The 16,451-nt window shown below is 34.3% G+C and overlaps 1 protein-coding gene and 1 long non-coding RNA gene across 2 annotated transcripts; both read right to left on the bottom strand.

Annotated features, from left to right (window-relative positions):
* Window positions 1-7,785: 7,785 nt before the first annotated feature.
* On the bottom strand, window positions 7,786-10,480 carry LOC129298792 (uncharacterized). The gene is made up of 2 exons (XR_008590423.1): window positions 9,163-10,480; window positions 7,786-9,001 (listed from the first exon to the last, which is right to left on the bottom strand). It is a non-coding gene; the product is annotated as an uncharacterized LOC129298792 (long non-coding RNA).
* Window positions 10,481-12,481: 2,001 nt separating this feature from the next.
* On the bottom strand, window positions 12,482-16,014 carry LOC129298791 (large ribosomal RNA subunit accumulation protein YCED homolog 2, chloroplastic-like). Its single transcript, XM_054937231.1, has 3 exons — window positions 15,699-16,014; window positions 12,791-12,976; window positions 12,482-12,607 (listed from the first exon to the last, which is right to left on the bottom strand). Exons 1-3 carry the CDS (start codon window positions 15,873-15,875, stop codon window positions 12,497-12,499), a joined length of 474 nt encoding a protein of 157 aa, XP_054793206.1. The 5' UTR covers window positions 15,876-16,014; the 3' UTR covers window positions 12,482-12,496.
* Window positions 16,015-16,451: the final 437 nt, after the last annotated feature.

Below are 16,451 nucleotides of genomic sequence, written 5' to 3'. Positions count from 1 at the left end.
CACTGTAATGTGGCCTCAGATTTCTCGCCACAACAACTGAGCAAGTATCCTGCAGAGAAAGGGGGGAAAAGAGTGAATAAAAAAAAGAAAAAAAAGGCTTACATTGTCTATAATAACCTTAGAAAACAATGTAACTTCTAAAATGTGTCATTCAAAGTTGACAAAAAAAAATAATGTGCATGTTTTAAATTGCAAACAATTTCATAATGATGTGCAATTATTATTTAGATTAACACCCAACCAAATTAATTGACGACAAATAGTTCCTTGAAAGTCACATTTTCATTTTCCAAAAATCAATTTTATCTCAACAATAATATCATAACACCAATAACATATAAAATTAAAAAAATACCACAGAAAAATTTTCCACTGATAAGTGAAATTGACTTTCAATGATAAAACTGTTCATTGTTTTAATATCCACATGATCCTTTTCATTAAACTAAGGGTGAAAAGTATAATATGGTAACCAAGTGATTACATACTAGATCCTAAAAGGATTGAATGACACAATTAATGAATGACAAAATTGAATAATGTCTTTCCATCATATTATACTTTGATTGGGGTGTTTAGCCTGATGGTATCTTGTATCAGAGAATCAAGATCAGCTTCATATCCTGGTCTAACATAAATCACCTGCATTTTATAAGTAGTTGTATCAGATTACCCTCGGTTAAAGACAATAATATTGGACATAATAGTAGCATATATCAGGGTATCCTAATGGGTTGGGGTTCCATCATTTTTTTGGGCTCTAAAGCAGCAGAACGTCATAAAAATGTTGCAGTTTAGTGAGACAACAAAAGAGAACATCCATTTCTCGAGAAGGGGGATCAGAACTTTATATTGCTTCAAGTTACAACATTTCTTGTAAAACCAATATCTTCTAGCCAGCATATCCTATAGCTAATTTAATATAGTTTTTTTTCTTTTTCTTCTTTTGACTTGGAAGTACAGCATATCATTACTCAGAAAAGAACATACAAACTACAACCAAACACAACAAAAAAGAAACAAACAATACCCCTTTGATCAAACTCCGACTCTTCCCAAGATAGGTAGAAGTTGCTCAAAGATATGAAAATCATGACTAAGCCCCAAGGCTAGTTTAGCTAATGAATCTATACAAGATCCTAATTTCCTAATTTTGAAACTAATTTCTAATTAGGGATAAATTAGTAATTAGTGAGTGATTAGGATTTTTGAATGATGATTTGATATTTTTGACTCTTTGGAATGTTGGATGAGTAGATACGGGTGAAAGGATTAAGTTCTAGAATGAAGCGTGTGCACATGGTGAGAATTTCCTCACTATGCCACGCGCCACTGCTAATGCTACTTGTGCCACAGCACACACCATAGAAAATAAGATAATAATTACATGGAAACTAATGGGTTTTGGAGGAAAAGAAAGGAAATTGAGCAGAGAAAAGAGAAAAGAGCTTTGCTCTGCTAGGGCATCGGATTTTGAAGCCAAGAGAGACATTTCCGACCAATAGCTTTCCAGGTAAGTTTCATACCGCCCTTAACTTTAATTCTATCCTAATTTCTCTTAGAATAAGCTACGGAGAAATTGAATCGGGAAATTTTACGGGTTTTTGTTTCTTACCCTTTGTAATGTAAAGGTTATTAGGAATTGAATTAAGATTTTGCCACTAATTTGAAATTAAACGATAAAGCTTAAAGACTGTATGCTTAATGTGACCCTAAATTAGAAAGAAAAGAGAAGGGAGATTGTGAAAGAAGTGTACTAGGATTAATATAAATAATGTAAAGAGGTGAGTGGGGGACAAAGGTACCTAAATTCACTAAGTGTAAGGAAAAGAATAGTTGAATGTGGTTTTAGATGGTAATTAGTACTTATGATCAATTTTATTAATTGATTAATAGCACTAATTATGTGTAGATTATTGTGTTATGTGTATATCTTGAGAAGGGAAGATAGTGTGGTGATCAGCATATAAGAAATCCACAGGTAATCCTTTCTTGTGATAGAAGGGTTGGGATAATCGAATACTTTCTCTATGTCATTATTTATTGTAACTATTTGTAAGTATTATATTTATTTCAAGAAACTACATTGAACTATGCATGTTTGAAAATAATCAATGGTTGGCATAAAAAGGATTTTCAAGAAATAGATTTCAAGAAAACGGACTTTGTGGAAATATATGATTATATAACCATATATATATAGATTTGAATGCGAATAAGTGATTGATATGTGAGCATGATCATAAAGGGTGAGAGTTTACTCATAAGGAAAAGTAGGAAGAAGTTTATATGACATTATTCTCCTTAGTGCTTGACTATATATGGTATTAGAGAATTTCATCTACTTAGTACCTATTGAGATGCAGTATTGGGGATTATCTCCTTAGTGCCTATGTGGGATACAATATTGGAGATCAGAGCTCCTTAGCATTTGTGAGATGCGGTGTTAGAGTAACGACACCCGATCATTATGTGTGATAGTGGTGAGTCAAGCAAAGGAAAAGACGTTAGGCTAGCCCCTAGTGCTGTTGCTATGGAAAACAAGAGTTTGTGTAATGAACTTGTTTTGTTTACATTTGTAAATGAAAGTTGCCATAGGACTCATACGTATGTTTTGTATTATGACGTGGTGATTTGTGAATCTTAACCCCTATGTGTAAAAATATGTTACATTTAGTAAATTTTGTGATATGGGCTATGATTTGATTGAAATCATGTTGTGAATGTGTTATGAACATGTGGGAATATTACGTTATTATCGTCAATAATTAGCAGTTATTAGTATCATTCATTAGGCATTTTATTATTTATTAGACTTTATTCTTGATATATATCTATAGGACTTGTTTGGACATCAAAATATGAATATAAGAAAATATTATTCTCTCCAAAATCCACATGGTATCAGAGCCATGCTAGCAAAATTTCAAAAATAATTTTTTAGGGTTTTTAGGTTATGGATCACATATTGCATCCTGTACAATACTGTTGGGTGTTCATACGAGTACTGCTAGAGGCTTTGTTGACCTTCACTGCCAGCCCCATAAGGAAGAGGAGACTTCGATCAGCCAAACCTAGAAAGATCACAACCAACAGTGGCGTGTGCGAGTCACATGTACCCCAACAGTGTTCGGCGCTAGAGATGCTTCATTGGCGAATGGGGGAGTGTGTGTGGTCCGATGCAACTTTGATGACTTCCTCCGACGTCAGCTTGAAGATTCCAGCCAGATCCCAGTATGTCCTTCGTCTGGGCAACCTTCGTTCATGGACTCGTGCTTTATCCCAGTATGTTCCGCACTACTTCCCTATTTTAATGGGTCTGTGATGTCTAATGTGTCTCGAGTATGGGAGTCGATTTATGTCTAACATTATAGGAATAATAATATTCCTATGTCTCATATTAAAAGTTGCCAAAACTACACCTGTTGCATTAGCGGCGAAAAAGGCTTCCTTCCTTCAAGCTTTAACACCATCACGTAATAGAACAGTGTGGATTGTTTAACTTTGGAGCCTCTGATCACATGACTAATTGCCATGAGTTGTTTACCACTTATGCCTCATGTGCTGGGAATATTAAAATCAAGATTGCAAATGGCTCATTAGCACCTGCAGCGGGAAAAGGGAGTATTCGGGTTTCGGATTCTATAGTGCTGGAAACTATACTTCCTGTGCCTAAACTTGATTGTAATTTATCTCTCAGTTAGCCAATTGACCAAGCAATTAAATTATTATGCTAAATTTCTCCCATCTTGTTGTGTGTTTCAAGATCTGTCATCAGGGGTGACAATCGAAAGTGCTAAGGAGTGTGAAGGATTCTACTATTTCAAAGTCTCTACCCGAGCAAGTAACTCCTCAATTGTTGGTAATTTTGCATCCTCCTCTAAAGTTAATGATTTTATGTTGTAGCATAAGAGGATGGATCATCCTAATTTCCATTATCTTCAACTATTGTTCCTAACTTTATGTCCCAACTTGAATATTAATAACATTCATTGTGAAGTGTGTGAGCCTGCCAAACACCATAGAACGTCCTTTCCCAGAGCAAAACACACACCTACCAAATCTTTCACAACCATTCATAGTGACTTGTAGGGACCATCTCGTACACCCAATCATACTAAAGTGACACGCTTCATTTCCTTTATTGATAACCATACTCGCATCTGTTGGGTTTACCATTTACAAAACAAATCTAAGGCTACATCCATGTCATAAATTTCTTCAACATGATCAAAACCCAGTTTAATACCACCATCTAAGTTTTACACACCGATAATGGCATTGAGTACTTTAACCAATCTTTGAATACCTTTCTCCAATTGCATGGTATCGTGCATTCCAGTTCTTGTGCTCATATGCCCTAGTAAAATGAGGTTGCAGAAAGGAAAAATTGCCATATTCTTGACGTTGCTAGAGCACTCATGTTGACCTGTAATGTGCCTAAGTTTTATTGAGGGGATGCCATTTAACCGCAACCTACCTTATCAATCGTATGCCTAGTCAGGTCTTATCTTTTGAAACCCCTCTCCACAAGTTGCAAAGTATTTCTCCACCACCCATATTGAAACCAATCTTCCATTTCGTGTGTTTGGTTGCGCAGCATTTGTCCATAACCACCAAAGTACCAAACTTGAATCTTGAGCCACCAAGTGCATATTCCTTGGCTATTCTCCTACCTAAAGAGGATACAAATGTTTTAACCTTGTCACAAAACACACGTTTGTTAGTCTTGATGTCACCTTTCATAAAGCTACTCTATTCTATCCCAATTATTCAATTTAAAGGGAGAACATAGGTGAATCTCAGACTTGAGAACCCAAACCAAACAATAAAATATGTATTTCTTGAGCCAGTACCTCCAATAATAGAACCATCACCCTCATCAACACCAACCTCTTCTCTTATGCCAAAATTTGAGAGAAAAACAATAAAGCAAAGGAAGATGTAGAAAGACCACAAAAGGGAGAGTTATTGGTTTACACTCAAAAAAAGAAATCCAAAGATAGTGAGCAACTTATACCTGAGGCACTAAGAAAGTTAGAACCTAAGGTAGTTCTTGGAGTTGATGTACCAAAGACAGATCCATCCAGTGAGCCAGATGATTCGGAACAAGGAAGTGAACCTATTGATCTTGATCTACCCATTGCTCTCCAAAAACAACCTCAATCTTGTACTTTACATTCGATTCAGAAGCATGTATCCTACAAGGTGCTCTCTCTAAGTTACCAGGCCTTCATCACTAATTTGGGATAAAGTTGTTATTCCTAACAACATCCAAGAGGCACTGGGAATACCAAAATGAAGAAATGCAGTTATGGAGGAAATGAGAGCTTTGGAGAAAAATGGAACATGGGAGATTGTTAAAGACCTAGAGGTAAGAAATTGATTAGTTGCAAGTGGGTCTTCACCCCAAAGTATAAGGCTGATAGCACACTTGACAAGTTAAAGGCACGATTAGTAGCAAGGGATTTTACCTAAACATATGGTATAGATTACAAAGAGACGTTTATACTAGTTGCAAAACTAAATACTATTAGAATTCTATTGTCAATAGCAACTAACCTTGAATGGTCACTCCATCAAGTAGATATCAAGAATGCCTTTCTAAATGGAGAATTGAAGGAAGAAGTCTACATGAATTCACCTTCGGGATTTGATAGAGGCAGAAGTGACAAAGTATGCCGGTTGAAGAAATCCCTATATGGCTTGAAATAGTCACCTAGAGCATGGTTTGATAGATTTTCAAAGGTTCCAAAGTTAGAAGGCTATAAACAAGAATTATTAGATCATACAATGTTTGTTAAGACTGAGAGAGCCAAGAAGTGCATCCTCATTGTATATGCAGATGATATAATTCTTACAGGACATCATGTTGAGGAAATAGCAAGGATAAAGAGTGTCCTAGGTAATGAATTTAAAGTCAAGGATCTTAAGAACTTAAAATATTTTCTCAAGATGGAAGTTGCGAGGTCAAAACAAGGCATATATATGTCTTAGAGGAAGTAGGTACTTGATCTTCTGAAGAAAACTGGCATGTTAGGTTGTAAACCAAAGGAAACTCCTATTGTGGTCTCGAGAAAGAAGAAGTTTGAGAAAAATAGTAAGGAGGAGTTAGAAGGAGAAGACAACTTTGATGATGAGGTTGAAGAAGAAGAAGGCAAGGAAAAAAGAGAAAACTATTGATAAAGACAAATATCAAAGACTGGTTGGGAAGCTGATTATCTATCCCATACAAGGCCAAATATTGCTTTTGCTGTCAGTGTAGCAAGTCAATACATGTGCGATCCAAGGAAAGAAACACCTGGAAGCTATATACAGGATTCTTAGATACCTTAAAGGTACACCTGGTAAGGGATTTCTATTTAAGAAGCATTCAAAGGACAATTGAGATCTATACAGATACATATTGGGGGGGACCTATAGAGACAAGAGATCCACCTCTGGCTATTGCTCGTTTGTGTGGGGAAACTTAGTAACTTGGAAAAGTCAAAAGTAGAGAGTTGTATCTAGCAGCAGTGCTGAATCAGAATTAAGAGCATTAGCTCAAGGAATTACAGAAGAACTCTAGATAAGAAGGGTCATGGAAGAAATACAAGTCAGAGTAGATCCACCAATGAAGTTGTATTGTGATAATAAGGCTGCCATAAGCATGGCGTTAAATCCTGTATAGCATGAGAGATCTAAACATGTTGAAGTGGATAGACATTTATCAGAGAGAAAATAGAGGAAGGTAGTCTATGCTTGACATACCTACCTACAAAGTTATAGGCTGCGGATGTGCTAACCAAGGGGCTACCTAAGCCTGCCTTTGAGAGTTGTATAACCAAGTTGGACATAATTAGCATCTATTATCTAACTTGAGGAGTGTGGGAATATTACATTATTAGTATCATTTATTAGGCTTTATTATTATTTATTAGACTTTATCTCTCTTAATGTATATATATGGGACCTATTTGTACATCAAAATATGAATATAAGAAATATTATTCTCTCCAAAAATCCACAGAACATGTAAGTAGTGAGCATGTAGTGAAATTGTAGTGATATGTGAATCCTAGCTCAATTGTGGTAAAAGATGACTTGGGATTAGGATTGTGTTGTATAAAAGTGTGCATGTGTAAGTATACTTGTAGTGATGATATTATGGTGAAATTGTGAATTGAATGGCCTAGAGAGTGCTTTTGTATAAAGTTGTATAAACAACCCTTAATTATGTAAATAGGTGATTAAATGGCCAAATCTGTGTGTGTGTGTGTGTGTCATGAAAACTATTCAATCAGGTGTAAATAATTCTTTTAGACTTGGTTCTAAACTCAAAATGGATTAGACAAGGTATACGATTTGAATGCTTTGATGCATGAAAATTTTGAGAAAAGTAGCTTTTCGCACCCGAGTATCCAAATTTAGACCAAACCATTGGATCGTGTCCAAACTTATCTTATTGGTTAGCTTATGAAGTAAGCTACGTGTGGGGGCTTAAATCACTCTGATCAAACATCACAAGTGGAAACGATGTATGCAAGAAATTCACTTTCGTTAACTGTCATAATGACAGTAAAATATGTTATGTGCACTACGGCGCATGGTACAACAAGCCGCGACACATGGCACAAGCAAGGAGCCCGTGGCTCTGTGCCACACCACCCCTATTCTGTATGTATTTCTTGACTTGAATCTTTTGTTGTGAGTGATGAATGCATGGTTAATGTCTTTCGCTATGTACTATCTGATATGTAACTGATTTCAAATGATTTTCACAAGGAAGTCTTGGGTTCCCAAGCATTTTCTAAATAAATTTATTTGATTTCAGTTTGGTAAATTGATATGGTGATTGAGTTAACCCCTCCTTATATCGATTTAGTGAAGAGATAACAGTTTGAAATGGGGAGAGGTTACAATCTGCATTATAATTACAATCTCTGGAAATGAAACAAAAGAATACATGCCAATCTCTAGTAACTCGTTCCCTGACTTTCTCAATAGCATTAAAGGATGGTCACCCATGGCTTCTCTAGCTAAGAAGCAGATTGCCTGAGCACAATCTGATAAAACCTGCAATTTTTTGATCCCCCTTTACCAGCAAAAAGACAAACCAGCTATAATGTGTTTTATCTCTGTAAAGGTAGGAGGGCAAAAAGACAAACCAGCTATAATGCGTTTTATCTCTGTAAAGGTAGGAGGGCAAAGTTCCACTATCTTGCAAAAGCCCAACACTATTCCACCACATGAGCTTCATTCATTAAACTTGACTGCTCCTGCTCCATCAATCTCTAGGTTAAAGTAGCTCAACAACATTCATTTTTTGTCTCAACAGGTGCGTCCCCACAGTAGATCTGATTGAGTTCTCAAAATTACCCATCATTCTTGCCCTGGAGAACTATCTAGCATAATCCTTACAGTATGGTTAACCTCATTACAAAAGGCCTTTTTACATCTCAAGACCCAGATATCCCAACAAACATAAAAGAATAAAATGTTCCACGATACAGACTAGGTGAAGATTCTTCTTGCTTCTAATATGAAACTCCACCTTAGCTCTCCCTCAAAAAAACCCCAATTTGGAGGGATCCAAAATAAGGGGAGGGGAGGGGAGGGGAGCCAAAATTTTGGCTCCCCTCCCCTCCAAAAATTTTAAACCAAATGAAAGAAATGGTATCCCTCCCCTCCCCTCCCCTCCCCTCCCCTCCATTTACCTCCAACCAAACAGAGCTTTAGCCACTGTTATACTCCCCAAGTTTGAATATTGTGGCCACAAATCTGACATCACTAACTTTTTCCGCTTTTCCTTTACATGCGGACAGCCTCCAATCATGTGCATGATTGTTTCCTCCTCTGCACATCTTAGCAGGCATCTGCCAGTCTGTGCAAGTACTCTTCTATTTCTAAGAAATGCAATATGAATTCTCATGTTCCAAAAGCCACAAAAACGTTTTCATCTTCTTTGGTAGAGCTTTTCTTCAAATCTTTCTCCATGTTTCACTTCTGCGACGCAGTGTACCTTCAAATTGAAATAAATAGGCAGACTTAACAAAGAAACAAAACCATCCCAGGATGATTTCCAAAAATATTTATCTGCACCACTCCTCTCAAATTGAATGCGAGTGCAAGTAATCTCATTGGTAATGCAGACCAAAAGACAAGAGTTTAATTTGTCCATACCCAAATCAGCGTGGGGAGCCAAAAATCATCCACTTTTCATAGATGTCATAAATATTATTTTGGCTATCTACTATATCAGCCAAAGGTTTTTGAAGTTCATCTATGTATCCAACCAAAACAGAGTCTTCAACCGCCCCAAGACTAGCCTTCTCCCAAGACCTTGTAAAAATTAGTGGCCACACTGTGCATATGCTTCTCTAAGTCTATGATGCATTCTTTTTCTTATGTACCTGAGATAACTCATCCTCCCAGCAACTGTGCTCTGCCTTCACCACCCTTATCCATAGAGCTTATTTTTTTGTTCATAAGCACATTCCAGCAGAGTTTGAGGATGAAGGTCTTGTACTGTTTTACAAGATCTTTCATACCTAAACCACCTTGCTTTTTGTCTCTAACAATTTGTGTCATGTAACAAGGTGGAGTTTCTTCCCTTCATCATATCTTCTTTTATTTTCAAATTGTTAGATTTATGTACAAAGTTCTGGGCTGTGTGAGTTTCTTCCCATCAACCTTGCTCCACTCTATTCTCTAATGTTCCCATGCAAATATCATAAACACTAAAAGGGCTACCATTGATCCAACAAAACAATAAGGCTTGAAGCATAGACTTGTGGTTGTGGCATGTTTACTGGTTTGAAAATTTCTTGGTAATATTGAGCATTACAAGGTTTCGCTGGAGGTAGAGTATACTCTTTAGTGTCTGTCTAACTCATTAAGAATGGACTCAGCTGCAAATCAGAAACGTTCCTCATTTAAAACAATGTTGTTTAGTAATATATAAGGAAGTTGAATGGCGAACTGGCTAGAGACAAATGTTAGTAATGATGTTTTTGGTCTTCTGTGTGATTTAAAACAGTGAAAGGAAAGGGGGAGAGAGAAGGAATATTCTAAATACTCAATATTATTCCAGTGGCACAAAGTCTAACAATTGATGAAACCCTCAGGTTATTTAAAGAGCCCTCGGTATAATTATTTAAAATAATATAATTCCAGTTCTAAATGATAAGATAAAAGATAAATCCTAAGAAATCCTATGAGATAAGATAAAACTTAATTAAACTAGAAGTTATTCTAGATATCCCAACAAAATAACTTTATTTAAAAATCCTAGTTATCTTAAAATTAATATAAAATAACCCCAATCCTGTTTCTTGTTAATTGCAATTTTCTTTCAATTGGCCTTTTTTGGGTTCATCCATCACCAAGCCATAAATTTATGCCTTTATATACACCAAACATTCCAACATATTTTCTTGATACCATTTAAATACCAAAAAAATTGACAAAATAAATAGATTGGGTTGGAGACTTAAAGAAGGGTCACCGCCAATATCAGGAAGTTGTATATTGTGATTATCTCTGCTTGCCAAGAGAATCCATACTTTAAATTTTGCATCAATCTGTAAAATTTAATAGAAATGGAGACCATCATAATCCAAGTTGATTGAGTAAATAACATGTCATAAAATTGATCCATCTATTTCTCATGTTCTAGAACTCAATTTCAATGTTCCAAATGTCAACAACAACAACAACAACAACAACAAGCCTTTATCCCACTAGGTGGGGTCGGCTACATGGATTGCAAGACGCCATTGTGCTCTATCATTTATTAAGCTTTTAGAAATATTATTAATTAAGAGATCACGTTCAACAACTTCCAAGAGTGTTCTCTTAGGCCTTCCTCTACCTCTCTTAATCGGACTCAAAGTTATATGTTCCACTCTTCTCACTGGTGCCTCCCTTGGCCTTCTTTGTACATGCCCAAACCATCTCAACCGATTTTCTACCATTTTTTCCTCAATAGGTGCCACCCTCACTTTTTCACGTATGTGCTCATTTCGAATTTTATCTTTACGTGTATGTCCGCACATCCATCGTAACATTCTCATCTCTGCTACTCCAACTTTATGCTCTTGCTGTCCCGTTAGAGCCCAGCATTCACTACTATATAACATTGCCGGTCTGATAGCAGTACGATAAAACTTTCCTTTAAGTTTATTAGGCACCTTACGGTCACAAATAACTCCTTTAGCTTTTCTCCAATTAAACCACCCAGCTTGAATTCTATGTGAAATATCTCCACTGATTTCGCCATCATTTTGGATAATGGCTCCCAAATATCTAAACTTTTCCACTTGAGGTATAATTTGATCTCCCAATTTCACTTCCAAATTATTTTCGAATAGTCCTTTATCAAATTTACAATATAAATATTCCGTCTTACTTCTACTCAGACGAAAACCTTTCGACTCCAATGTCCTCCTCCATAACTCAAGTTTGCAATTAACCTCTTCTCTTGTCTCTGCTATAAGAACTATATCATCCGCGAAGAGCATACATTTCGGGATTTCCTCTTGAATATGTTCCGTCAAAACATTTAAAATCAAGTTGAACAAATAAGGACTCAGAGATGATCCCTGATGTAGCCCAATCTTTATAGGAAAATCCTTTGTTTGACCACTAGGCGTTCTTATACTAGTTTTTACCCCCTCATACATATCTTGTATGGCTTTAATATAAGCAATCCGTACTCCCTTTTTTTCCAACGCTTTCCAAAGCACTTCTCTTGGTATACGGTCATAAGCTTTTTCCAAATCAATAAAAACCATGTGTAGATCTTTATTTTTACAACGATACTTTTCCATTAATCCCCTTAGTAGATAAATCGCCTCTGTAGTTGATCTACCTGGCATAAAACCAAATTGATTCTCAGAAATACTTGTCTCCAATCTCAACCTGTGCTCAATTACTTTCTCCCACAATTTCATTGTGTGGCTCATGAGTTTAATCCCTCTAATGTTCCAAATGTCAAAATGATCAAAATCAAATATAGGTCAGCTTTCCAGCCATTGCTTGTTAAGCAAGATTCAAGCTTAAGAGAATCATTTTATTGTCTTAAAATGCTCTCTAGATGGACATAGGATGTTATAAATTGAATTTGGGGTGAGCACATCAAGCTGGGGACTTCTTATAAATAGCAAAAGCTCTACAGCCACCGCTCAAGGAAACCTAAGAACATGGTAGTGAAGGCAAATATTTTAAACTGCAACTTCATATTTTTTTCGTCATGGACCATAATACGCTACCCAATGGAATCAACTAAATCATCCTATTGATTTTTGCCAAGGTAAATAATGGAAACACAAAAAATTAATGCCCTAAGTTCCTTTTGAATTGAGCAACTAGCCAACTTAAGATCAAGGCTATTCTATCATATGTATTATTTAAACATGTCCAACAATACATTATAAAACCATATGATTTGTTCTCCAAACTTAACTTTCATAAATATTGCTTTAAACTTAAAAAAAAAAAAAAAAGCAGCAATTTATCATGAGAGGAAATAAGGTACCTGTCGGCAATAAGGTGAAGAGCAATTACTGCATTTTCGAGTGAATGATGTCACAATGTTTCCATCTACTGTCAAGCCAAAGCTAGCATGCTAGTTCATTGTAATATGCAGGCAATAAATATTAAATACGATATTATGGTCAATTGAAATAAACAATCTCTACACTGATACTATTCAAAGCTTGTTAGTAAATTATTATAATAAAAAATTAAGAGAAAATATGTTACATGATGCCTAGAGACATATATGTTAAAAAATCAAAAGAGGAAGAACCTTTTGGATGCTAAGGCTGACCAACACTTGGGCATTTTTCTTTTTGTCTTCTTCAACCTCAACCAAATCCTGTAATTGTAGGTCCTGCAAAGACAATTTGTAATCACTTGTCCATTCACCATGCCATTTTCCATCACTCGTTGATACTGTGATTAGACGACGTGGTGCTCTACTTGGCTTTCCTATCTGTCATGCAGCAAAAAATAAGTGGTAAATACAAAGGGTTTAGCTTAGAAGCTAAATAGATTATTTTATCAATGGAAAAATAAGTCACTACTTAACTTGCTTCAAGCAGCTTTACTATGTCATTGTGATGATGAAAGCTGCCACTAAATTTACTTGAAGATAGTTTGTCATCACTAAAATATTTTACATTGAACTTATTGGTAATAAAAGCTTTAGTTTGCCACTAAAACATTTTACATACATCAGGCTTATTAATTGACCAAGAAAATGTGGATGGAGTCATTTAGCCTGTCATCATATTATAATCAGGGCAAGTTTTATGCATATACAGAATGTTGATGTTGGAATAGATCACGCAAGTTCTTTGATTGATGCTCAAAGAATAGGGACTCCCCACACTGGAATATCTAAAGTAAAGACAGTATCATAGTTTGGCTTTTCATAACATATATGAAAAGGTACCAGTTTACAGTGTTCATAAAAAGAAAACAAAACTGGTGCTTCCTTGGTTAAGAGTAGAGGCTAGCAAACTAAAACACAAATTAAGATACATTGTCGAAGAAAGAAAACGCTAGACAAGTAACGAAGTGTTGTTCACTGGTTTAATAATGGTTCTCCTTTGATGATACAACTTGATTTTCATCAGGTTCACTTTACAATCAATGCTCCTTAATTTCAGGATTATGGGAATTGGAAAAGGTTATTATCAGCTTCTTCCATTTTGTCATGCTTCACACAACTGTTAAAAATATATTTGTTATTGGCCATTTTAACTTTAACTCTTCCAGTAATGCCTAATTCACCCTTCAACCCGCCGAAACCCGCTCAACAGACAATCAAACTAAACAATTCGAATGAATGAATATGCTCATTACAAGATACAAATCCTAATTTCTAACACGAAGACTATAAAAACGAGTAAATCTTTGATGATTTTAAAGACATATCAAATAGAAGGGAAGAATCAGGTTAGTTAAAGAACCTCTGTTCGGACACAGGAACGAGCAGGGCAAAGATTTAGGATATTCCTTTGTTTTCGTACATATCACATGTAATTGTGCACTCCCTTCGTTTAAAGCATAAAATATTTTTAATTAAATTTTACTATTCAATAAAATATTTACTTATTTTTAAATTAATTATATTTTTTTATATTTATTTTTATTAAATACTTTACAATAAATATAAAGATATTTATTAATAGAAGTACTTTTAATAAAAAGATAATAATTATATTTTAAAAATTTAAAATAATTTACATTTTTAATATATAATTTTTTAAAAAATACTTTATATTATTTTAACATACGGAGTATAATTGAAAGAATGCAAAATGAAAAGAAAAATATAACCACGCTCCGGTTGACGACTTTTACAGATACATGATTAAAATATGTATTTTTAATGGATGGAAAAATTAAAAATTAATTAATTTTTATAATGAATTAAAATGTTTTAAATTTTTTTATTGATTCTAATGAAATATACCAAGGTTATAAATAGTAAATTGTGAAAAATGATAATTACAAAAATAACGAGACAATCAACTATTAATTAATTAATTGTCAACTATCAACCATATTTTACAAAAGTTGTAAGAATCTTACAAAATTTCCTTAACTTCAATTGGTTGTTACACCTTAGTTTATTTTTTTACTCTTAATCCATTTTGCAGTTCCTCAATCTTATATGCAGCGAGGGGCCTTAGCCTAGTAGGGGCAATATTTATAAATTTTTATAAAAAATATTAATAATTAGTATATAAAAATATATTTATATGTTATATTAAATTCATTATAGAAATTATATTTTCCATGAAAAATTATGAAATTTATAATCTTATACTATGAGGGAGAAAAATAAAATATGACATGTACTAATTAACGCCTTTAAAATTTAGTTATCAATTAGGCTTTTTATAAGAAATTTTTTTAAAAAAAATTTAACCCTTTTTGATGAGATTTTACACATTTCTAAATCATTAGTTACTTGATTTTCTTAAGTATATTTAATTAAGTGGATAGAAAAAATTCACAAAACTAAACTAGTTTGACAAACTTTTTGTTCGGCCTAGTTTAATAAACTTTGAGCGAGGAAGGGTAATTTTAGAAAATGATTCAAAATATGGACATATTTAATGAGAATTAATAACTAATTGATGGTATATGATCATGTATTTCTAAATTCTAATACAAATCCTATTTTATTGATAGCTAAATTTTGCCCCACTCAATCAAATTTTAAAATTTAAAATTAAAAAAGCACAGTAAATTAATCAATAATAACTGCATGTACGTGGGTTAATACGTGCCACACTCGGACAGCACAGGACATCTTCCACAATAAATAAAGAAGTACTCCAGTTTTTTTTTTTTTTTTGGATAACGTTGGAACTTGGAAGTATTCCATTCTAATGAAGTTATAAGTTATAACTAACATCACCGTATATATTCGATGCTTGGTTAAAACATATAGTTACACTGAAAAAGAATAATTGGCATCTACTTGGTACCGATCAAGCCATTATCATCATTGATAATTAATTTCTTTAACCATAGAATTAAGATTCGACGATCTGAACTCACCGCAGAGAAGCCATGCTCACGATCAGAGAATTTCAAACCGAGAACGAAGATGTAAATTCAAGAATTAAAGGACTAAACAAGTAAGCTATATATGAGAAATCAATCGATAATGAAGAAGTTATATAATAGGCACGTACCAATGGTGAGTGGAGCTGCTTATTGCTTTTGTTAGAAGAACTAGTGGCAGCGATAACATAATTGCAAGTAGTCTGAATGATGCTGAGAGTTTTGGTTCTGGGTTTAATCGCTGATACTAAGTAATTAGAAGGTGATGAATTCAAAACTGTGAATGCCAGATTTCCAGATTTCGCCATAGCTATAGCTAGCTCTTCATCACCTCTCCACAGAGTCTTTGCACGATAGGCGCTTCGTGATTTGTATTTTATTTAGAGCAAGAGTTTTAACCTTATCTTCGACGTGTGATGCTGCTTCTGCCTCGGAGTTTGTAAAACTGGGTAGCTCCGCACTTGGGCCTTAGATATCTGACCATTAGCTTAATTATTATTGTCCAACAAAGAACTTCACTTTGCTTTCTATTTTACCCCCACTAGCACTATTTACAAGACATCTCTTAAAAATAATTTTTAATAAAAAATATAAAATATTTTATAGTAATTAAATTACTTTTTTTCAGTTTTACCTCTTCTTAATTAGTATAAAGATAGTAGATATAGTTGTATTATTATTTAAAATTAAGGATAAAAATAAAAGTACATCTCACTTTTTTTATGATATCAAAAAAAAATATTTTCTGAATATGTGTAAAATAATTGAAAGTGAGATATGTACTTAATTAACCATTCTTGAAAACCAAAATGACACCTGTTAAATTTTAGATGAGTCTTTGATGGGCTGAACAATTTAATGAAGCTATTTAGCTAAATTAATTT

Source organism: Prosopis cineraria, unplaced genomic scaffold (genome assembly GCF_029017545.1).
Source record: "Prosopis cineraria cultivar Desert tree isolate PC_DT_omini unplaced genomic scaffold, ASM2901754v1 PC915, whole genome shotgun sequence".
Taxonomy (NCBI): domain Eukaryota; kingdom Viridiplantae; phylum Streptophyta; class Magnoliopsida; order Fabales; family Fabaceae; genus Prosopis; species Prosopis cineraria.
Note: the sequence above shows the minus strand (reverse complement) of the source record. Positions and strands in the feature narration are given on the sequence as shown.